This window comes from Sus scrofa, chromosome X (genome assembly GCF_054392235.1).
Source record: "Sus scrofa isolate SSC_HxYL_T2T_F1_AM1 chromosome X, Sscrofa_HxYL_maternal_Yorkshire_Landrace_v2.0, whole genome shotgun sequence".
Taxonomy (NCBI): Eukaryota; Metazoa; Chordata; class Mammalia; order Artiodactyla; family Suidae; genus Sus; species Sus scrofa.
Window position 1 is genome coordinate 7,274,085 of NC_139401.1, and position 23,718 is coordinate 7,297,802.

At 46.4% G+C, this 23,718-nt stretch overlaps 1 protein-coding gene across 13 annotated transcripts in view; it reads left to right on the forward strand.

The window, feature by feature from the left end:
* Positions 1 to 23,718, forward strand: part of LOC146394453 (steryl-sulfatase-like) — a 201,537-nt gene that overhangs the window by 81,521 nt on the left and 96,298 nt on the right. For all 13 annotated transcript variants that reach the window (XR_014834968.1, XR_014834969.1, XR_014834970.1 and 10 more), the window contains one exon: positions 22,960 to 23,100. Coding sequence is in view for 10 of the 13 variants with exons in the window: in XM_085007100.1 (XP_084863226.1) it covers positions 22,964 to 23,100 (137 nt within the window). In the remaining 3 variants the exon portion in view is untranslated. The remainder of the gene's footprint in view (positions 1 to 22,959; positions 23,101 to 23,718) is intronic.

Consider the following 23,718-nt stretch of genomic DNA (forward strand, 5'->3'; position numbering starts at 1 on the left):
TCTAAAAGAAGTGAGTTATTTTTGAGATTATTTTTGCTGGTTTGTATCTTCTGTTCCAGGAACAGACTTTATTCTTTCTGAGACTTGATTCTCTTCCACAGCGCAAGCCATCCCCCACATGTTGGATAAATGGTCTCCGAGGCCTTTCCTACAAATCATGAGGATAAATTATTGAGCAGAGTTGTAGAGTACCTTCTCAAAACCTCGCACCCTCCCTGCACTGCTTTGACATATCAGCACTCTTGGGGAACATCTCTTTACCAGCTACAAGTCACAGACACTGTCCCGTGAGATTTCCAGATCTGGGGCTGGAATGACTGGTCTGCAGTGGCTTCTACCAGCTGTAGGAGGTCTGGTAGCTTGATCATAAAGGATGGGAAGTGTGCTTTGTTCCTCCGTGAGCTCAAGGTGGTACCCAGGGTGTACCCACCTCTCTCAGCGTGCACAAACCATCTCTAGAAATACTACTTCCAGAGATCCCATCGTGGCTCAGCGGTTACCAAGCCGGGCTAGTAGCCATGAGGATGCAGGTTCCATCCCTGGCCTTGCTCAGTGGGTGAAGAATCCGGCATTGCTGTGAGCTGTGGTGTAGGTTGCAGACGCGGCTCCGACTCAATCCCTAGCCTGGGCACTTCCATATACTGCAGATGCAGCCCTAAAAAAGAAAAAAAGAGATATTAATTCTAGAATCTCGCAGCAGATGCATCGGGAGTTAACCAGTCTCTAGTTTGTCATATCTTCCCCCTTTTTATTTTCTTTGCTTAAAAACTCCCTGGCTGTTTATCAGATGACACCGTCACCTGGCTTGGCCTCCTAATTCACTAAGTGCTTCTCTCTAGATGTTTCCTTAAGACAGCTGGATGTTCTATGATGATAATGGGAACCCTCTTTTTTTTTTTTTTTAGATTATTTTAACTACTCATTTTTCATTAAAGTATAGTTGATTTCCAGTGTTGTGTTTGTTTCAAGTGTACAGGTGTATGTGTATTTGTGTGTGCTTTATTTTTTTTAAACATATATGTTTGTATGTATGTATGGTTTTTAGGGCCACACGCATATAGCATGTGGAAGTTCCCAGGCTAGGGGTCAGATTGGAGCTATAGCTGCCGGCCTGAACCACAGCCATGCCAGATCTGAGCTGCGTCTGCAACCTACACCACAGCTCACAGCAATGACAGATTCCTTTTCGCCCACTGAACAAGGTCACGGATTGAACCTGCATTCTCATGGATCCTCATTGCCACTGAGCCACAACAGGAACTCCTGCATTATAGCTGATTTTAAAATATTGAGTAGAGTTCCCTCTGCCATGCAGGAGATCCTTGTTGTTTATCTGTTTTTGGTGTCGTCGTGTGTATCTATTAATCCCAGACTCCTCATTTATGCCTTCCCTCTTGCCCCTTTGTCTTTTTGTTGTTGTTGTTGTTGTTGTTGTTGTTATTGTTGCTATTTCTTGGGCCGCTCCCGCGGCATATGAAGATTCCCAGGCTAGGGGTTGAATCGGAGCTGTAGCCACCGGCCTACGCCAGAGCCACAGCAACTCGGGATCCGAGCCGCGTCTGCAACCTACACCGCTGCTCACCGCAACGCTGGATCGTTAACCCACTGAGCAAGGGCAGGGACCGAACCCGCAACCTCATGGTTCCTAGTCGGATTCGTTAACCACTGCGCCACAACGGGAACTCCCCCTCTTGCCCCTTTGGTAACCCGAAGTTTGTTTTCTATGTCTGCGAGTTTCTTTCTGTTTTGTCAATAAGTGTGTGTCCATTTTTTAAGACTCCACACATAAGTACTATTGCGATATTTGTATTTGACTTTCTTAGTATGATAATCTGTAAGTCCATTCATGTTGCTGCAAGTGGCGTTACTTTATTCTTTGTTATGGCTGAGTTGTATTCCACTGGGTATATGGACCACATCTTCATCCATTCCTCTGTCTGTGGGCACTTAGGTTGTTTCTGTGTCTTGCCTATTGTAAATAGTGCTGCTATGGACATTGGGGTGCATGTATCTTTTCAAATTACAGTTTTCTCCAGGTATATGCCCAGGAGTAGGATAACTGGATCACTGCATCTTCCCTTTTTTTTTTTTTTTTTTTTTACTTAAAAATTCCCTGGTTGGGGAGGTCCCATCGTGGCTCAGTGGAAATGAATGAGACTAGAATCCATGAGGATGGAGGTTTGATCCCTGGCTTCACTCAGTGGGTTAAGGATCCAGCATTGCCATGAGCTGTGGTGTAGGTCACAGGCGTGGCTTGGATCTGACATTGCTGTGGCATAGGCTGATAAAACCTGTAGCCTGGGAACCTCCAAGTGCCTTGGGTTTGGCCCTAAAAAAAAAAAAAAAAATCTGATTGTTTATAAACTGACATCATCACCCTGCTGGCCCTGCTCATCACTAAGTACCTCTCTCAGGATGTTTCCCTAATGCAGCCAGATACCTGATGATGGTACTGGGCACCCCTTTAATAAAGTGGGAACTGCCATTATTAGGAAATAAATTCTGTAGAGTTCTATTCTGTTGTCAAGTAGAACTGTGTTGCTGCTTCAACACATGCAGATCTTCTCAGTTTACTGTTGTTACCACTGTCTGTCAGCAAGTGATAATGACCTTGAAACTCAGGCAGCCTTCACCAGTAAGAATCCTTGCCAAGAACATGTCTGCTGCCTAGAAGATGCTTTTCGGCAAGGACACCTGCTGTGGAAGTGATCCCAGAGAACAGAGCTGGGTGTGGGGAAGGATGCTCTCAACGTGATACCCAGACTCACTTTCACAGAATCGTTTCACCCAGGGACCATTACTCTCACAAAATGCCCTGGATCATCTAGATTTTCATTGTTGCATCTCCGTACAAGGGATGCTCCCCCAAATAGCAGATCTGAAGATCATGTTTCCCTGCACCCATGTCTTCTGCTCAGCCTAGGGGGTTCTCTGTGAACTTGGCATAGAGAATGGATCCACTTCTACATTTCTATCAGAATGGCCCTTTAGCCAAAGGTGGTTTTGAATGACTCCTTATTAATCCTCTTTATGGATTGGCAAAGCCTGGAGATGGTATTTGTCCAAAAGGCATTACCAATGGAGGACAATGAATGTGCTTGCATTCTCATACAGAAGCCTGCTTCCCTGGACAGGAGGATGGAGGGCAGAGTCCAGCACTGTTTGGTGGATGCGGTATAAACTGGGATGCTTGCTGGAGGACACCCTTATCTGATTGTAAGCATCAGGCTGGCTCACATTTCCCTGAGGCCTTGGGGCAGGTTGTCTGCAGACTCTCCATCCAGGATGTGATCAATCCATCACTGGGCACACACTTCACCCTGCATCTTCCTCTGGCTCGCTTTGGACCTGGGGGATCGCTGGGGTCAGGATCAGGCCATGTACCATCTTAACTTCCAGAGCCTTTTTTTTTTTCTTTTTAGGGCTACATTTGCAGCATATGAAAGTTCCCAGGCTAGGGGTCAAATGAGAGCTGCAACTTCTGGCCTACACCGCAGCCATAGCAACACCAGATCCAAGCTGCATCCGTGACCTACCCTGCAGCATGAGGCAATGCTGGATCCTTAACCCACTGAGCAAGGCCAGGGATCGAACCTGGATCCTCATGGATACTAGTCAGGTTCCTAACCTGCTGAGCCACAACAGGAACTCCCCAAAGCCATTTTTTTTTAAAAGAGATATGCCTCTGCATCCTGCTGACAGATCCTCACAGCCATATGTACATATTTATCATCTCTAAAAAACCAGCAGCGATTATGTGATCACTGAGGAGGGGCCATCCCCAGCTTCCCTGGAAAGACAGGCAGGCTGATTATCATTTCTGTGAAATGCCTTCAATGCAGAGGGGTTAGATAGCTGAAGTGTGCAGTTAGGAGTGACAGCTGGCTATGCACTTATAGCAGGCATGTCCTGCTTGTTTTGAGCTGTTTTTGTCTTGTGCCCTAATCTGGTTGTTAAATTGGTCAGGCTGGGCCCTGATCCTAGTAGCTGCAAGAATGTTCCTCTTTCTCAAGTCATCGCCCCCCTGAACTGTTGTCATCCCTGTTATGGAAGTTTGAGGACCCAGGGATGGCAACACTGATATTTACAGCACAGGTGCCAGTGTCAGGATGGAAAGAAACCCCTCACACCCCTTCCAGACCCCTCCCTTTTTCTTCTGCTGCAGACCTTCTGCTTCCTATTTTGTCTTTTCCCCTCATGCATTTTCATTCTCTCTGATTGCCTGTAACACAGGCCCAGTTGTTCATATTGAATGTTAGAAATTGGGATGAGGCATTTCAGCTGTGGCTCAGCAGGTTAAGCACCCGATATAGCCTCCGTGAGGATACAGGTTCAACCCCTGGCCCCCCTCAGTGGGTTAAGGATCTGGTGTTGCTACAAGCTATGGTGCAGGTTGCAGATGTGGCTTGGATCCTGCGTTGCTGTGGCTGTGATGAGGGCTGCAGTTGCAGCTCTGATGTGAGCCCTAGCTGGGGACTTCTATGTGCCATAAGTGCAGCCATTAAGAAAAAAAGAAAGAAAGAAATTTTGATGAGATTTGGGTATGCTTTGCTGTTTTGACGAAGGGACTCTACAGTATGCACATAACCCCAAATCTGTCTTGATCCAGTGTCTGTTCCTTCCCTTGAGGTCCCTGAGAAAACTGTATGCAGACATGACTTCTGTAGGCAGAGTAGCACTTACCATCAGCTCCAGCTCTGAACCACAGAGAACTCTAGAAGGAGACCCCAGACTGTCCGCATACGGCAGATAGCCCCCTGTCACCTCCTCACCTGGCAGAAGGGGCCGGGGAGCTCTTATGAGGGCACTAATCCCGTTCATGAGGACTCCACCCTCCTGACCTCATCACCTCCCCAAACCTCCACCTCAAAATATCATTGCAATGGAGAGTTCCCATCTTGGCTCAGCAGAAGCAAAACTGACTAGTATCTATGAGGATACGGGTTTGATCCCTGGCCTTGCTTGATGGGTTAAGGATACGTTGTTGCCATGAGCTCTGGTGTAGGTCACAGATGAGGCTTCAGTCTGGCGTGGCTGTTGCAGGTGCAGCTCCAATTCAACCCCTAGCCTGGGAACTTCCATATGTCATGGGTGTGGCCCTAAAAAGCAAGACAAGGAAAGAAAAAAGAAAAAATATCATCGCGTTGGGAGTGAGCCTTTTAACACACGAATGTGGGGAGAATCCCGGCCATGGTGGTTTCTGTATATGCTTTTCTTATCAAACCCTTTCTTGAAGTCACACTGACCCCTAGACAGCTCATCCAAACCAGGTCTTCTGACCCTTCCTTTCAGGTTCCTATGTAGTGAACTATCTCTTCCCTCTTGTCCAGCACCAAGACCTCTCCAGCTAGGGTGATGCTCAACATCCCAGGGAGGAAAGCTCTAGGTTCTTCACCTTCCTCAGAGGTCTGAGGACCGCTGTGGCACAGAGCTTTCTTCATAGAGCTCAGTGGCTTGTGAATAGGTGGGAACATGAGGGGAGCCTCATGGGTGGAGAATAGCAAAGCATTTAGGATTGGAGGTTGAGTAGACACATTATGAGGCAGAGTGAGAGAGATGTGGCTTCGTCCACACAGTGGTCTTAGGACGCCTGCCCTTTACATGAGTGCGTTGGCCAAACCACAGAGTGGCCACAGGTCCCGAGACGTTGGGGAATGTGTTGGAGGAGTTAAGACGGAACCAGCGATGGGATAATCCCGTTTAGGAGCTCACTCTTATGTATTCCAAGTGGAAGGGGATTGGCGGAGAGCAGGGGGCGTGTGTGGTGGTAACCAGCATGGTGAGAATTCCCTCCTGCCGGCTTCGTCTGCGGGAAGCATCTCTTAATTACGGAACTGTGAGCTCCGGTAAAGAACACTGTCTTCAAAACACTTCATCTTCCAAAGCTCGGGGAAAATGAAAAGAAATTAAGTGCTAGCAGGGATTTTTTTTTATGTCAATGATTCGCATTTGTTAATGTGCTAGATTCTGGCCTTGATCGCAGGACTCCATCTCAATGTGCATTTTCTTCTTTAATTTGGGCAAAAAAAAACACAGGTTAGGTTTAAGACAACATCTTATCCTCAAACACAATCTGCACCTTACAAAACACGTGTCACAAAAATGACACTTTATCGAAGCTCCGTGATGTCACATATCATCCGAGAAGCCTCAGAACATGACTAGATATTTGCTTGTGATAATTAAGAATGGTTATGTGTGGAGAATGTCAGCTGTCCCTCTTCCTTTGTCTTAGACTCGAGCCTTTTGGTTTAAACATCTGGCTACAAGACACTTAGCTGCTTAGAATGAAAATAATGAATCAGCAGCAACAAAAAGGTCTTTTGTAAATTTGGGAAAACTCTCAAGTGTGCACTTTTACAAGCATGGATGTTTACAGCCTTGTCAACATATTGACAAGGTGTTATGTGTGCATGTGTGTGATCTATGAACTGAGTTAGATACATATTTTGTCACATTACTAGTCACTGTGTCACGTTACTAGTTACTTGTATTTATATGTAGTATGTATTTGTATGTATATATGATACGTAGTATATATAGTGTGTGCATTTACGTATGTTGTCCACCAAGAGTGCATTTTTGTTTTTCAGTTATTTAAGAAATCAGTGAGGTAGTTCTCTGGTGGCCTAATGGTTAAGGATTTGGCATTGTCACTGCTGTGGGCTTGTGTTTGAGCCCTGGCTCAGGAACTTCTGCATGCCACAGGTGCAGCCAAAAAAAAAAAAAAAAAAAAAAATTATAGCCCAGGGAACTATAGCCAATCTCTTGGGATAGAACATGATGGAAAATAGTATGAGAAAAAGAATGTATATATTTATGTATGACTGGGTCACTATGCTGTACTGCAGAAAATGGCACAACACTGTAAATCAAGTATAGTATACTAAAGATAAAAAGAATTTTTAAAAAAATTGTGCAAAACCTTAAAAAAAAGTAATTCAGTGAGAAACTGTTACATGATGGATAAAAGTGTTCCATTGTGTTGTACATAAATGAAATGTCTTACATTCAGGGCAGAGATGGCAGCACACAGCTCACACGTCAAACATGTTATGAACATGTTCACTGTGTAGCTATTTCAAAATGTGTAGATGTTTACAAATTTTAATCCTGCAAACAGCCAAAAAAAAAAAAAAAGAAATGGAGGTTTATAATAGTGGTCAGAAGTGCAGGACTAGAGTTAACAGTGGTTAACTATTTGGCGTCTCATGTTCTACAATTTTTTTTTTTTGCTTTTTTTTAAGGGCCACACCTATAGTATATGCAAGTTCCCAGGCTAGGGGTCCAATTGGAGCTGCAGCCACGAGCCTGCATCACAGCCATGGCAACGCCAGATCTGAGCCACATCTGTGACCTAGGCCACAGCTCGCAGCAATGCCGGATCCTTACCCCACTGAGCGAGGCCAGGGATTGAACCCACATCCCCATGGATACTGTCTGTCAGGTTCTTAATCCACTGAGCCACCACGGGATCTTCTCCTGTTCTGTATTTTATGTTTGAAAATTACCTACTCACCATCAACCCATGAGGGGCTAAGCCAGATGTGGTCCATCCAGACCACAGAATGTGATTCAGCTTTAAAAGGCAAGGATATTCTGATGCCCACTTAGACACGGCTGAACCTCAAGGACACGGTGGTCGGTGGCATCGGTCAGACACAGAAGGACAAATGCTGGGTGAGTCCACTGGTAGTAGACCACCTCTCATAGTCAGATTCGTAGAAACAGAAAGGAGAATGTTGCTGGGGCGGGGGAACAGCATTGCCATCTTGCAAGACGAAGACTTCTGGAGATAGAGGGAAGGTGATAGTTTTCAAAAAGATGAATATACCTTTATTTTTTATATTTTGACCTCACTCTTGACACGCAGAAGTTCCCAGGCCAGGGATCGAACCCACACCATAGCAGTGACCAGAGCCACAGCAATGACAACACTGGCCCTTAACCGCTAGGCCACCAGGGAACTCCAAAGATGAGTGAAATTAATGTCGCTGAACGGTACCCTTAAAGACGGTCCAGATGGTAAATTGTGTTGGGTGGATTTTTATCATAGTTAAAAATAATTTTCAGGAGTCCCCTTGTGGCACAGCAAGTAAAGGATCTGGTGTGGTCACTGCTGCTATGGCCCAGGTTCGATCCCTGGCCGGGATCTTTCACATGCTGTGGGCGTGGCCAAAAAAAATAACGATAATGTTCAACTTACACAATGAGCTTATTTAGGTTAATTAATATTTTCTATTATATATAAATGATTTCTGTAATGCAGCCATGTATAAAATCAAATAGAATCCTCCCCCATGCACATGGGGTCCCATGCTGAGCGGTCACTGTGGCCCGGTCTTGGCTACACAGCTGTCCTCCCCCTTCTCTCGGAATGGACTTGGGGTCCTGCAGAGCTGGACTCGGATCCCCACCCCATCCTTCGCATTTCACATATCCCCCAGCAGGGGCTGTGACCTCTGAGACTCACCTTGCTCATCTGTAAAATAGGCATAGTAACAGCCTGCCACTTTGGTGGTTAGAAGCAGGCACCTGGAGGAGTTCCCACTGTGGCTCAGCAGATTAGGAACTTGACTAGTATCCATGAGGATGCAGGTTCCATCCCTGGCCTTGCTCAGTGAGTTAAGGATCTGGCGTTACTGTGAGCTGTGATGTAGGTCACAGATGCAGCTTGGATCCCGGGTTGCTGTGGTGTAGGCTGGCAGCTACAGCTCCAATTCAACCCCTAGCCTGGAAACTTCCATATGCCACAGATGTGGCCCTAGAAAGCAAAAAAAAAAAAAAAAAAAGAGAGAGAGAGAGAAAATACAGGCACCTGGAGGCTCACGGTTTGATTGCTTCTGAAGGGTATGAATTATTGTTGCTTTTGCTGTTGGTGCCTAATTCATCCACTCTTATTTTTATGACTGGGGTTGAGTTTATTTTTCTGCTGCTGTGAACTCCAGGGATGGGCTCTCTTTCAGCTGCTTTGCCTGGCTGTGTCTTTACGGGATGGCAGGGCCTTTGGTACCATTGATTGAAAAAGTCCCCTAACTCCTGGACCAAGCCAGCCGGGATCACATGTCTCTCTCTCTCTCTCTTTTTTTTTTTCCCCCACATGCATCTGTGGCATGTGGAGGTTCCCAGGCTAGGGGTTGAATTGGAGCCACAGCTGCTGGCCTACGCCACAGCCACAGCAGCGAGGGATCTGAGCTGTGTCTGCGACTTACACCACAGTTCACGGCCATGCCAGATCCTTAGCCACTGAGCAAGCCCAGGGATGGAATCTGCATCCTTGTGGATACTAGTCAAGTTCCTAATCCGCTGAGCCACAGTGGGAACTCCCAGGATCGCATCTCTTGACAAATGCGGGCGCATCTGTGCTATTAAATCAACCAGTGCACCTGTCTTTTCTGGTTCTTGATCTTGAGGTAGCTTTGCCCAGGTACCCAGCGTGGGTCAAGGCAGCCAGAGATTGACCCTGCCCATGAGGAGGGGGAAGAAATGCCCTTCAGGAGCTCAGACATGATGTCAGATGCCTTTCAGATCCTGGTTTTTACAGTTTTTGTGGACTCTCTGGCTCTGTGATGATGCCTGTGCCTCTTGCTCGCTGTAAAGCAACACAGGCTCGTTTCCAGGCAGATGTGGAGAGTTGTCAGGTGTGGGAGCAGAGACAAGGTGGGGTTAGACATGCTGGGACCCCTTTTATTGCACATTGTAGCGACAGACCCCCACATGGACACGGTGACAACATGGGGGCGGCTGTCACATCTGGGTTTCTGGCTTACTGCCCTCTGTCCCTATCTCAGCTGGACCAAGGAGCCAGGGAAGAAGTGAGTGGGCACCATGAGAGAGTCTGCAAACATCCAGCACTGTCTCCCCACCTGTTCTGAAGGTTTCAGATGGCTGAAGGTTGGGCAAGGCTTACTTAAAAAAAAAAAAAAAGCAAATCTTTTTATTTATTTATTTTTTAATAATGATTGTTATTTTTTCTAATATAGCTGGTTTATAATGTTCTGTCAATTTCCTACTGTAAAGCAAGGTGACCCAGTCACACATACATGTATGCATTCTTTTTCTCACATGATCCTGCTCCATCACCAGTGACTAGGAATAGTTCCCTGTGCTATGCAACAGGATCTCACTGCTTATCCATTCCAAAGGAAAGAGTGTGCATCTATGAACCCCAAATTCCCAACCCATCCCACTCCCTCCCCCATCCTTGGCAACCACAAGTCTGTTCTCCATGTGCATGATAAGAAATACCTTTTTTTTTTTTTTTTGTCTTTTGTCTTTTGTTGTTGTTGTTGCTATTTCTTGGGCCGCTCCCACGGCATATGGAGGTTCCCAGGCTAGGGGTTGAATCGGAGCTGTAGCCACCGGCCTACGCCAGAGCCACAGCAACGTGGGATCCGAGCCGCATCTGCAACCTACACCACAGCTCACGGCAACGCCGGATCCTTAACCCACTGAGCAAGGGCAGGGACCGAACCCGCAACCTCATGGTTCCTAGTCGGATTCGTTAACCACTGCGCCATGACGGGAACTCCAAAAAAATACCTTTTTAAATGAATATTCTTTTAAAAAATTTTATTGAAATATGGTGGACTGGCAATATTGCATTAGTTTCAGATGTTTGGCAAAATGACTTACTTATATATTATTTTTTAGATTATTTTCCATTATAGGTGATTATAGGCTCTTGAGTAGAGTTTCCCGTGCTCTATAATAGCACCTTGTTTACCTGTTTTATATACACTAGTGTGTGTATCTGTTCATCCCAAATGCCTAATTTATCTCCCCGCTTTCCCCTTTGGTAACTACAAGCTTGTTTTCCGTGTGAGTCTGTTTTGTCAATAAGTTCACTTGCATCATATTTTAGATTCCACATGTAAGCAATATCATATGCTATTTGTCTTTCTTTGACGTTGCTTAGCATGATAATCTCTTAAAATAATACAGTTCATTTAATTGTCCTAGGCATACTTGAACATAAAATTCAAACCAGACCACCAGGCAGGCTTCCACCATCAATACAAACACAGGTTCACTCAATAAACAAGACATGAATATTTTAGAAAAAAAAAACAAAACAACACAGGCAATCTAAATAGGTATTTAAATCCAGCAAAACAGCTGTACAAACACATGGTCCAGCAGGAGTTGCGTTGCCCTAATTCCAGACTGTTTTTCTTTATGATTTTAAAACAGGGCATCTATTAGGTAACATTTTATTAACCAAATTCATTGATGATACACAGCTTGAACGGAAGAAAAACTACATTTCTTCTGAACAAAACCTGGTTGCAATGTAGGTTTTTCTGTTTCTAATAAGCCTTTTCCCCATCAAGCTAATACATTGGGAACATTCTGGTTGCCGTGGTAAAGTTTCTGTTATGTAACCACAATGTTAATTTTCTTTTAATGAACAAATTTAATGTAATTACATCTCTGGTTATGAAAATGTTCTTTTGTCTTTCTGCTTCATAATAATTCTGTTTTAGAAATAGCTTTAAAAAGTTTTTTTTCCTTGCTTTTTTTTTTTTTTCCAAAATAAGGCTGTTTACGTTGTCTCATGTGGTACATTATGCTGTTTTTCAGAGGTTAATGTGCTATGCTCTTAATATTTTGGAGCACTTTCATTTTTATGTACTTTTATCAACGAACTCTGTTTCCTTCATTTGAAACATCTTTGTAAACACTGCTCCGAATCCATGTTTGTGGGGGGAAAAAGAAGTCCTGGTTACTTCAGACAATAATCATTTAAATGCAGCAGGATTGTAAGTGACTATTAAGAAACATAAAGTTTCAAACATTCAGAGTTCCCGTCGTGGCTCAGTGGTGAACAAACCCGAGTAGTATTCATGAGGACATGGGTTCAATCCCTGGCCTTGCTCAGTGGGTTAAGGATCCAGCATTGCCATGAGCTGTGGCGTAGGTCACAGATGCAGCTCAGATCCCACGTTGCTGTGGCTGTGGTGTAGGCTGGCAGCTGCAGCTCCAACTCGACCCCTAGCCTGGGAACATCCCTATGCCTCGGGTGCAACCCTAAAAAGACAAAAGAGAAAAAAAAATTCAAATATTCTTTCTTGGGCTAGGTGGTATATCTCATGGTAGCCTACTCATTTCTACCCCAGGCACATTTTGAAGCTATCACCGACACAGTTGGCAAGTCATATCCTAATACAGACATTAATAGTTATTTATGGACTTTTGTCCTATTAGACTTCCATTAAAAAGTTCTTCACCTTGGAGTTCCTGTTGTGGCTCAGCGGTAACAAACCAAAGTTGTATCCATGAGGATGCGGGTTTGGTCCCTGGCCTTGCTTGCTCAGTGAATTGGGGACCCAACGTTGCTGTGAGCTGTGGTGTAGGTCAGCAGCTGTAGCTCCAATTCGACCCTTAGCCTGGGAACTTCCGTATGCCACGGTTGAGGCCCTAAAAAACAAACAAACACCAAAAAAAAAAATTTCTTCATGTGAACTAACCCTTAAAAGCACAGAAAATTAGGAATTTTTTCCCCCAAAGAACATACACATGTACAGTGGATCCTTGTAACAGCAACATCTTAGCATAGAGAGGATTTGAACTCTTAAACCCCAATTATTTTCTGCATTCACTGTGCTCTTTGACAGCTCATGGCCCCAGTCTCTTTCCAGAAATCAAGGCTGGAGGACCATTCGCTGCCTTCTCTGTCTGACACTTGCATCTGGTCAGCGACCAAGTTCTACCAGTGGCATCTCAATGTGGTCCTATCCTTCTCCATCACCTGTCCCCACCTTGTCTGGGTACCAACATCTTTGTAGGGTCATGGCCTCCATCCTCCAAGGGGTAGCAGAATCACCACCTGAGAATGGAAATCAAGCCTACCTTTCACCCCCTGATTAAAACCTTTACTGTCTCTGGAGTTCCCATGGTGACTCAGTGGAAAACGAATCTGACTAGTATCCATGAGGAGACAACTTCCATCCCTGGTCTCGCTCAGTGTGGGTTAGGATTGCTGTGAGCTGTGGTGTAGGTTGTAGATGCGGCTTGGATCCTGTGTTGCTGTTGCTGTGGCTGTGGTATAGGGCAACAGCTACAGCTCTGATTCAACCCCTGGGAACCTCCATATGCTGCGGGTGTGGCCCTAAAAAGCAAAAACGAATAAACAAAAAGCCTTTGCTATCTCTCCATCACTTCTGGATAAAGATGCATGTTCTCTGTGGGCTGACCACACCCTCCATGTCTGAAGCCTGCTCTTCATTAAGACTTGTCTTCAACCCATTGTGAGAGTTTTGCATGGAAAGACAAAATCCAAAGAAACATGGCACATAGTCATAGGCCTTCTGTGCATTCAGTTTTTGACATAAGCCCAGGATAAAAGAAGCAACATGGAGAGAAACTTAGTATCTAAGTGGTTCTTTGAATGCTTGGTTTCTATTTTATCTTTCTGTACACTTAGAATATAAGTAAAAGCAGAAGAAAGCAAAATTTATTTGAAAGAAAAATCAGGTTCAATTTTTGTGTGCAATAAAAGCATAGTAGCCCAGAGTAAGTCTCTGAATAGCTGGATTTGGGGTGAAAGTTTAAGATTCCACAGACCTGAGTTTTGCTCCATTTAATCTCTTCAAATCCTGTCTGTCAGAGCTGCCATATGGACCTTATGCCTCTTCTAGTATTTTCAACTTTCAGTTATAAAACACAAATTCATATTTCATGTGGTTGGTGAGCTGAGCCGTGTATCTTTAAATTACTTCTATAAAATTCTACTCCTCGTTAATAATGAACATCCTTTAAAATACGTTCAGCATGACTTTCTGAGCCACTTGCATGGAAGGTGTTCCTCAAGTCCTCTTCAGCACAGCTGAACTTCACGTCTTAAGCTATTTGTACCTTGCATTAGTTATCTACCGCTGTGTAACAAACAGCCCCCAAACTTAGCAGCTTAAAGCAACACATATTTGTTATCATACCTGGCCTGCTGCATTGAAGTTACCAGCCAGGGAGGTGGTCTCATCTGAGGGTTTGATGGGGGCAGGATCCATTTCCAAGCTCCCTCGGATCCCTGTGGGAAGGGCTCAGATCCTTGTAGGCTGCTGACCAGAGAGTCCTGTGTCCTTGCTGGTTCTTGCCTGGAGACCTCCCTTAGTTCCTCGTCATGGGGCCCATTCTAATGCGGCAACTCAGCTCATCAAAACCCAGCCAGAGGTAAGATCTGCTCAAAAAACATAGGTCATTGCCTTGGGCTACCCAATCACAGAAGTGATGTCCCATTCCTGTTCTCATCTTCTCTTGATGCAAGTCCCAAGGCTCAGGCGCAGCCGCAGGGAGGGGTGTATACAAGATATGAATCTCAGGAGGACTATCAATGTGCTGTCTTTTTTTTTTTTTTTTTTTTTTTGGCCGCAGTGTTGGCATATGGAAGTTCCCAGGCCAGGGATCGAACCCACAGCACAGCAGTGATCCAATACACAGCAGTGACAACCCAGATCCTTAACCCACTGAGCCCCATTGGAACTTCTCCTGGGGCCACTGTTTAGTTGTCCTTCCATATCTTTGCTTCCAGCTCTCTTTCTATAGTCAGTACAAAATTATGGTAATGCTGCCGATAACTACAACTAACAAGTAACGACCCCTAGGCTTCCCTTCCTGAATCCTAGTCCTTTGGAGATCGTGTTACCCTTTTAGTCACCCCCATATTATGGAAGAAAAATGTTGACAAAGAGGCTGCCCCAATGTCCTGTGGTTGCACTGACCTCATGCAGGGGAGTCAGGATGGAAATCTCATCTGTGAAAGCCCCATGTGTCACTCTTTTTAGTGAGGTCTATACGCATGGACTCCCTGATCTGAACAGTTGGAGCCATGTGGGGTGATGCCGAGTGTCATTCAGCCGTGAAACCAACACAAGGTATTCACAATGTCTTTTAGTTAGTTTTTCCCCCATGAGCCATTGTTGAATGGCAACAGATGTGGTTGAATTGTGAGTGCTTGCATGACTTTTTGTTGCAAAGGTCAACAGAAATACTCAGGAACTTCCTCATTTGGGCAGCAGGAGCCGTGCAGGTGATGCTGGGTCTCATTCAACCATGAAACCAGCACAAGAGGGTCACAATATCGTTTAGCCAGTTTTTAACCCCATGAGCTTTTTTTCGTTTTCTTTTTTTAAAAAGCAGCTTTATTATATTTATAGTTGTACGCCCATGATCACAACCTGACTTTGCATCATTTCCATCCCAAACCCCCAGCCCATCCCTCACCTCCCCCCCAAGCATTTGGTGAATTGCAATGGATGTGATTGACTTGTCTGCAGACGACTCTTCCTGGCAAGGATATCAATAGACAAAGATATTCCTAACAGTTCCATTTGTCTAGTGCTTTATCTTTTTTGGAAACTTTTTCATTTTCTTTTTCTTGGAGGGAGAGGAAGGGAATGTTCTTTTTTTTTCCACCCCCAGCTTCACTGAGATGTAATTAAAAACGTACTTAGCTTTGGAAGGGACAGCCATACTGTTCTCCATACGGTACCACTTGACATTCCCACCAGCAGTTTAGAAGGGTTCCCTTTTCTCCAATTGTATATCTTGAAAGTGGAAATCTGGTGACTGGATATGCATATACATTATGAAGCGATTACCACAGTCAAGTTAATTAGCACAGTTTTCATCTCACAGAGTTAACGTTTTTTGTTTTTTTTATGGTTAGAATGCTTAAGATCTACTGCTTAAGCGCATTTACATGATACGGTATTATTAACATGGTACCTCAATATATATTACTTCCCAGAAGAGAACTGAGTCATCTAATCATTGGAAACTTATAGCCTTTGGACCAATGTCTTCCCATCTCTTCTGCTACCTGGTCCATGGCAACCACCATTATACGTATCGCTGCTATAAGTTCCACATCTTTTTTTGAAGAGTCTATGTGATTGAGGTCAGTATGTATGCTTCTATAATTGGCTTAATTGATTCAGGATAACGTCCTCCAGGTCCATCCCTGTGTCACCCATGGCACAATTTCCTTCTTTTAAAGCTGAGCAGTATTGCATTATACCATGTAATCTTTATGCATCTATCTGTGGATGCTGAAATTGCCTCTATATCTTGACTGTTGTGAAGAGTGTGCAGGGAACGTGGAAGGCAGGGGTGTCTCTGAGATCCTGATTTCTTGGAGACCCTTGATTTCCATCATCTTGGTTGACTGCCCAGTGGCAGTGAGGGCATCTTGGTGGAGTCTGGATGAGAGCAATTGGCATGAGGCGACCATGCAACCCTGACCTCGAGGCTGCTGGCCAGAGCTGAGACGACCCTGCCTCTTCATCCTCCCCTCATGCCTCTGCTCCCCCACAAACAGGGAAAAACTGCCAACAAGAGGACAGGGGAGAGAGTTAGGAGTGACACAGTGGCTGCCCAAAGGGCCACTGGATGGGTCACGTCTCCCTGGTTCCTGATCTTTAGACAGAGGGCACTGCATTTGCTTTTATGAAAAGCTCCATGAGAGGAACAGAGAGGAGAGGGGAGTCTGGCAGATGACGAGAGAGAGCAAGGTATGGCTGCAAGTTATCCTTCCCTGGGGCGAGGATTCTTTGAGCGGGGTTCAGACTGTAGGCAGAGGGTAATGTTTGATGAACTGGCACAGGAGGGAGATGATGGGCCATGTGGACCAGGGATGGAGGAGTCACAGGTCCGGCACAACGGGAAGGGATGCTCGGAGCCTGAGGTTTGAAGAGCCTCTTTGAGGTTGTAACTCACTTGCATGGGAATGTAAAGCCTTCTGTGACTGGCCGGGGCATGTTACCCATGAGCAACATTATATTTTAACATTTAAAAGGACTCAGGGGTGCAAAGGAGAACATTCAAGTTACATATATTGGCTGGAGCTTCCCCAGAAGCCAAGCTGCCTGCATGGGACAGCAGAGGGAGTGAATTGTGCTTGTGTTACGTGAGAGAGGGCGTTCACTCCAGCTGCTACCCAGGACAGTCGTCCCAGCCCAAGTGTCAGTGGTGCTGAGGCTGAAAAACCCTCATCACGCACTGCTCAGCCAAACAGAATGCGTCAGAGACACGTGTTCCTATGTTACTTCTTCACATGGGTGATTTGAACAAAGAAAGTACATAGCTGTTGTGAGCACCTAGAAAACTGTAATGTTAAAATAAGAAAATTCTGCAACTAGGGATTATTATCTTAAGTCAGTCAGAAAAAGAAAGACAAATACTATATGGTATCACTTCTATGTGAATTGTAAAATATGGCTCAAATGAACCTATTTGTGGAAGAGAAACAGACTCACGGACACAGAGAACAGACTTGTGGTTGCCAAAGGGGAGGCAGAGGGAGTGGGCTGGACTGGTAGTTTGGGGTTTGTAGATGCAAACTGTTGCATTGAGAATGGATAAGCAATGAGGTCCTGCTGTACAGCCCAGGGAACCCTATCTAGTCTCTTGGGATAGACCATGATAGAAGATAATATAAGAAAATGAATATATATCTATGTATGACTAGGTCACTTTGCTGTACAGCAGAAATTGGCACAACATTGTAAGTCAACTATAATTTAAAAGAAAAATTTTATTTTCCATATTATGTGAAGCAGGAAAATATGACGGCATTAGAAACACAACTACAGCATTCTGGAACTCACCTTCTCTGGCATAAATGCTGTAGGTTGCATTCTTCCGAAGACTAGCGGTTCTGAGGTATCCTCATTTATATGCTACTGGTATTAGGATTTTCGCACTGGTAAATCCACTTAGGGACCCTGAGGCCCCAGCCTGGAACACTTCTGCATTGTTGATGGGTGTCCTTAGTGATCTAAAGAACTTCTTTTGTGTCTCACACTATTTTTAGAGACTGATGCTAATTTTGAATCCTCCCTGTTACCTTTTATAGGGTAATTGCAACTATTGCAACCATTGAAAACCTGGTTTCCTGCCCTTCTCTGCCTCCTTTGATTGAGTTAGAAGGAGGGCTTTTTTTTGTTTAGTTTTGTTTTTATTTCTGTTTTAAGCCATCACATTTGTGTCATTTTCTTCAGATGACTGAAATGGTTTATTGAGGAAAAAACTCACTTTAACGTAAGAAAATACAAAGCCTTTTCCTCCCAATGTCCACTTATAAAAAATACCTTGAGTATCGTAACAATAGGAACAGAAATAATGATACTTTATTCAACGTCGTAGATTCCATTTTTATATATGCGAAGAAATATTCTTATGAAAAATAAGTTAGGAATATTCCAAATTATGACCATTTCCAAAGAAAAATTTAATGAGAAGAGTGGTGTCATTTTCACTTTTGAAAATTTTGGAGTTCCCTTCGTGGCTCAGTGGTAATGAACCCAACTAGATGCAGGTTTGATCCCTGGCTTCATGCAGTGGGTTAAGGATCTGGCGTTGCTGTGATCGGTGGTATAGGTTGCAGACGTGGCTTGGATCCCACAGCGTTGCTGTGGCTGTGGTATAGGCCAGCAGCTGCAGCTCCAGTTCGACCCCTGGCCTGGGTATTTCTATATGCTGCCAGTGCAGCCCTAAAAAGCAAAAAAAAAAAAAAAAAAATCCAACAAACCACCAAACAAACGAACAAAAATTGAAAATTTCTTCCATATCTAGCTGAAGGGAAATAATAATAATAACTCAGGCTGTGATGATATGTTTTTAGTGGAAGTATGTATAGAAAATCCAGCTAATATAAATATGCAGTCCGAAAAGGAGAACTATGTTAACAGCTTTTTGGATCATTGTAAATATTCTTTGATATTGCACCAAAATTTGGCAAGTGGTAGGGTTGTATTTTTTTTTGTTTGTTTTAATTTTTTATCTTTATACAGTTTCTAAAGGTTACGTCCATTTGCAGTTAAAACCAAATATTGGGGTTTCCCATCGCGGCTCAGTGGTTAACGAACCTGACCAGCATCCATGAGGATGCAGGTTCGATTCCTGACCTTGCTCAGTGGGTTAAGGATCTGGCGTTGCTGTGAGTTGTGGTGTAGGTTGAAGACGTGGCTCAGATCCCATGTTGGTGTGGCTGTGGTGTAGGCTGGCCGCTTTAGCTCTGATTCGACCCCTAGCCTGGGAACCTCCATATGCCATGGGTGTGGCCCTAAAAAGACAAAAAACAAAAAAACAAATACTGGCTATATTCCCCGTGTTGTGGAATATATTCTTGAGCCAGTCTTACACCCAGTAATTTATGTCTTCCACTCCCTCACTCTTGGAGGAATTCTTTTATTTAACTGAGTAGAGTTGGCCTCTTGGTCTTGTGCCGTTGACTTTGGTGCTTGTCAGCTAGCTGCTGTGCACCTGCTGCCTCTGGTCCAGTTTGGAAGAAGAGGAACCTTCCCATCTGAATCCACAGAATTCGTCTTCACTCATTTGCTCAGTCACCAAACGTTGGCTATTTGATGTCAGAGGGCATGTTCCTGGAGAGGCATGTACCAAGGTGCTCCTGGGGACCTTCAGGTGGCACCAGGCCACTGCCATGGGACAATGGGTGTAGACCAAGAGCCAGGTGGTCCTGTGGGGCACATGCATATGGGAACCTCTGTGTTCCAGAGGCCCTTCAGTCAGAGTCAAGACCAGAAGAGAGAATGGAGGTCCAGCCATGCTCGTAAGGTCCTCCGAGAGCCAGCAAGGACCAGAGGATGGAGTGATGAGTTTTGGCTCCTGGAGTGAGGGCCAGAGAGGGTGAAATTGCAGGCATTGGCAGAGAGGTGTGGAAGCAGGAAGGTGGCTCAGGTGTGAGAGCCCAGTCCTGGGGGTGGAGGGTGGGAGGTCCCAGCTTCCAGCACAGGTGGGAAGGAATGAAGAAGGACCTGGATGTGCAGCTTGGCCTGGGGCTATGCTGTGTCTCCTGCAAACATCCCTGCTGCCCTCTGGGGTGGGGTACGGCCAGGCCTGTTCCTGGCCGGGCAGCCTGTGCCAGGTCGGGCAGCCTGTTCAACAAGCCCACTGCTCCTGCCTTCTAAACTCTGGCTCTGAACTGAGAGGGGAGGGGCAGGGGTTGGGGCAGCAGAACTGCTGGAGGGAGAAGAGAAGCAAAGAAGAAAATGAACCGGAAAGCGAGCGTCTTCCTATTCAAGAGAGCATCTGAATCCAAGGAAGTCAGGCTCCAGCTGGAAGCGTGGACCTCATGCAGGAGATGTGCTGAGAAAGACAGGAAATGGCAAGTCAGTGGCAAAGCAGGAGCTGACCGGGCAGGATTGCTTAACAGGGTGCCCACCTGCCTGTTGACAGAGAAGGCAGCCAGAAGGCTGGTTTTAGCCGCACTGAACCCACCACCCAAAAGCTGTAGGTACCTCTGAAGGTGGCTGGGGAATGAGGATGATATGCACGGGCTGCAGGTGCTGCTTTAGGAGGGCTCTGAGTTCTGGATGCAGCTCAGGGCTGCGGGAAGGGAAAGGAAGAAGTAGGAGAACGTGTGTCACACAGCTCTTTCCAATCCTCCAGCCCCAGCCAGAAGGACCCACACCCCGAGCAGGAGTTGAACGGCTTCCTCAAGGGAGAAGCAAGCCCACAAGAACAGAATCCCACGTGGGTCCAGCCATTTGGAGTCTCCAAAGGCCAAGGCCAGCCTGCCCCCTGGTCCCTCTAGGCTGAGAGCTATAACAGCCCCTCCCCCCGTGTGTACAGACCTTTGAGCCGGCTCCCTGCACAGCTCCCTCTTGCAAAGGTGGACCTGCCTCCAGGGGAACATCGCAGCCCCTGACATTGCAGACAGAAACATGCCAAGGGCTGTTCTGTGTTGTGGGATGGAGCCGTGAGCTGTACAGACACACAGCACGGCATCCACCTTGTTCATGGACCCATGAATCGCTTTCCTATGACACCATAGCCTGTGACCACCCCCTCTGTGGCTTTGGACAACACACACACACATTTATCTCATAGTTCTGCAGGTAAGGGGTCTGAGATGGGTCCTAGGGGCTAAAATCAAGGTGTCAGCAAAGCTGCCTCGTTCTGGAGGCTCCAGGGGATGGTGTTTTGTGGAGGCTGCCTGCATCCCACGGCTTGTGGACCCACGTCTCTGGTCTCCATTTGCTTTTGCCATCATGTCCCTGTCCCTTGCTCTGTGGTCTGATATCCCTCAGCCTTTCATGTCCAAGGACAGTATTGGGGTCCATCAGAAAACCCAGCCTCCTTTTCTCATCTCAAATCTTTAAGTCCCTGTGGCCATGTAGGTAAGACAGACACGGATGCCTGGGATGCGGGTATGGACATCTGTGGGGGCAGGGCCGTCACTGGGTGTCCTGCCCCAGGTGAGCTTAAGCATCGTGAAGAAGGAGGTGCAGTCAAAGAACAAGGAGGACCAGCGTCGGGTGGCGGGATTGGCATCCAGCTGTGCTCCTGTGTAGTCTCCTCAGATGAAACCACCACAGGATTCCTGCTCCGCATGGGCATCACACCTCTGGCCAAGCCCCCGGCTCCAGTGGGGTCTGCTGCCCCAGATCCCTCCCAGCCCCTGATGGCTTCCTGAAGCTGTGCATTCTGCCAAGGTCTTCTCTGGCTTGTGAAAGCCCTGAGTTTTCTCAGGGTGAGCGAGGGCACAGGCCAGCTCATCCTCCAGTCTGGCTCCTTGATCCTTCCCCATGGGCAATAACCCCCGGCCCCAAGAGGATCAGCCTGAGGATGCTTCTGCCCCAAGCTGTTCAGACGCTGGCAGGTCCTATCTCTTCCTGGGGGTCCACTGGGCAGCTCATGAGGGTATCAGCGAAGGAGCTCAGGTGTGTGCCCTCCAGCGGCACCTGCCCCCGTCCGCATCCCAAGTCTTCTTGCTGGATGTTCTTAAAAGAGGTGATGTGGGCAGAGCAACTGTGTGTCGCAATGGCAGCTGGAAAGGATGGAGGCTTCCCTTCCTCCCAGGTGTTTGCTGCCACCTGTGAACCCCCAGAGCTGCCCCAGGCTGTGACCTTTGTGTCTCGCTGAGTTCAGAAAGGTTGGCATCGTGCCCACGTCCACATGTTCCCCTTTTACAAGCTGCTGTACTGACCCTCATAGCTCTTGGTAGAAAGGACTTGAGGCTGATGAGTGAATGGTTCTGATGGGCCTGTGTTTCCAAGGTCCCGGCAAAGAACTTCGAGCTGCTGGCAGAGCCCACCTTTGTCAAAGAGGTGGTTCTGTTTTCCTTTTTTTAAAAATTACTTAATGAATTTTATTACATTTATTGGTGTACAACAATCATCACAACCAAATTTTACAGTATTTCCATCAGACACCCAGTGCACCCCCCACCCCCCAATGTGTCTCCTTTGGAAACCATAAGTTTTTCAAAGTCTTTGAGTCATTATCTGTTCTGTAAAGTTCGTTGTGTCTTTTTTTTAGATTTCGTGTGTCAGTGATAGCATTTGATGTTGGTGTCTCATTGTCTGACTGACTTCACTTAGCATGATCATTTCTAGGTCCATGTTGCTGCAAATGCCATCATTTCATTCCTTTTAATGGCTGAGTAATATTCCATTGTGTATATGGCCTGCATCTTCGTTATCCTTTTTTCAAAGGTCTTTTTAGGGCCATTCGTGGGGTATATGGAAGTCCCCAGGCTAGGGGTTGAATCAGAGCTGCAGCTGCCAGTCACAGCCACAGCCACACAGGACCTGAGCCGCATCTGTGACCTATGCCGTGGCTTGGAGAAACCCCAGATCCTTAACCCACTAAGCGAGGCCAGGGATCAAACCCACACTTCTGGATACTAGTAGGATTCATTTCCACTGAGCCATGACAGCAACTCCTGTTTTCCATTTTCTAGACAGAGCTTCATTTTGTTTTGGGGTGGGTAGGGGAGGTGACTGCTACCCAAAGAGAAAGAAATGTTTGTTTTTGAAACAGATGCATGGAAGGCAGATACAGTTCTGCCCAGTATGGCAAGGACAACTTTGAAGCCCACCTGGTCCAGGGTGGGCGGATCTTGAGGGAGGAGGTGGGGGCGTGTCCCCCATAGTAGGAACTTGGGCCACCTGCCGCCAGCATCCCTCACGTCTCCCTTCCCCTTGCCCTTTGCAGGAAGATGAGGATCTTCTGCCTTCTGCTGCTGGTCCTTGGTGAGGCCTGGAGCCATGTAACCCCAAGACCCAACTTCGTGCTGCTGATGGCCGACGACCTTGGCATCGGGGATCCTGGCTGCTATGGAAACAAGACCCTCAGGTTGGGTGATGGGTGAACTCAGGGCTCCCTTCACAGGCCACTGTCCTGTGATGAGGCACACATGATCACAGAACACCAGCCACGTGGACATGTTTGAAGCCCCCCCCCCCCGCCCAAATGCATACCTTGCTGGCTGTGCAACATTCCATGGACACACATGGGTCTTAGTCGGCACATGTGGGGATTTCACCTTGAACTTGAAAGTTGGATGAATTCACATGGTTCCCTTCAAGATACCCAGTGTAATTCTTTCTCCTTCGCCCCTACGGTTGGGCTTTTTCTCACCTCCTCACTTTTCCCTCCCTTTGGTTCCTATCTCCTACGCTATCTTCGGTTAAGGGCCCCTGGCTCTGTTTCCATTGCCACCCCATCCTCTCCCCGCCTGTCAACTCTCGTTCCATACCTCCCTCCACCCTCTGGCCCAGGCTGTGCTGCACCATCAGCTGGCTGGGGAGAGATGTCACGTTGGCTGATGACAGCAGGACTTTTCAAGGGCCAGGTGACAGCAAGGGTAGGAAAACCCCCATGGGAACCAGACTTGGGGACCCAAGAGGGTGTTTGGTTTTTCAGCCCCGGGCGTGGGGCATTCTGGTTTAGAAGCCAGGTCTGTCCTGGTGC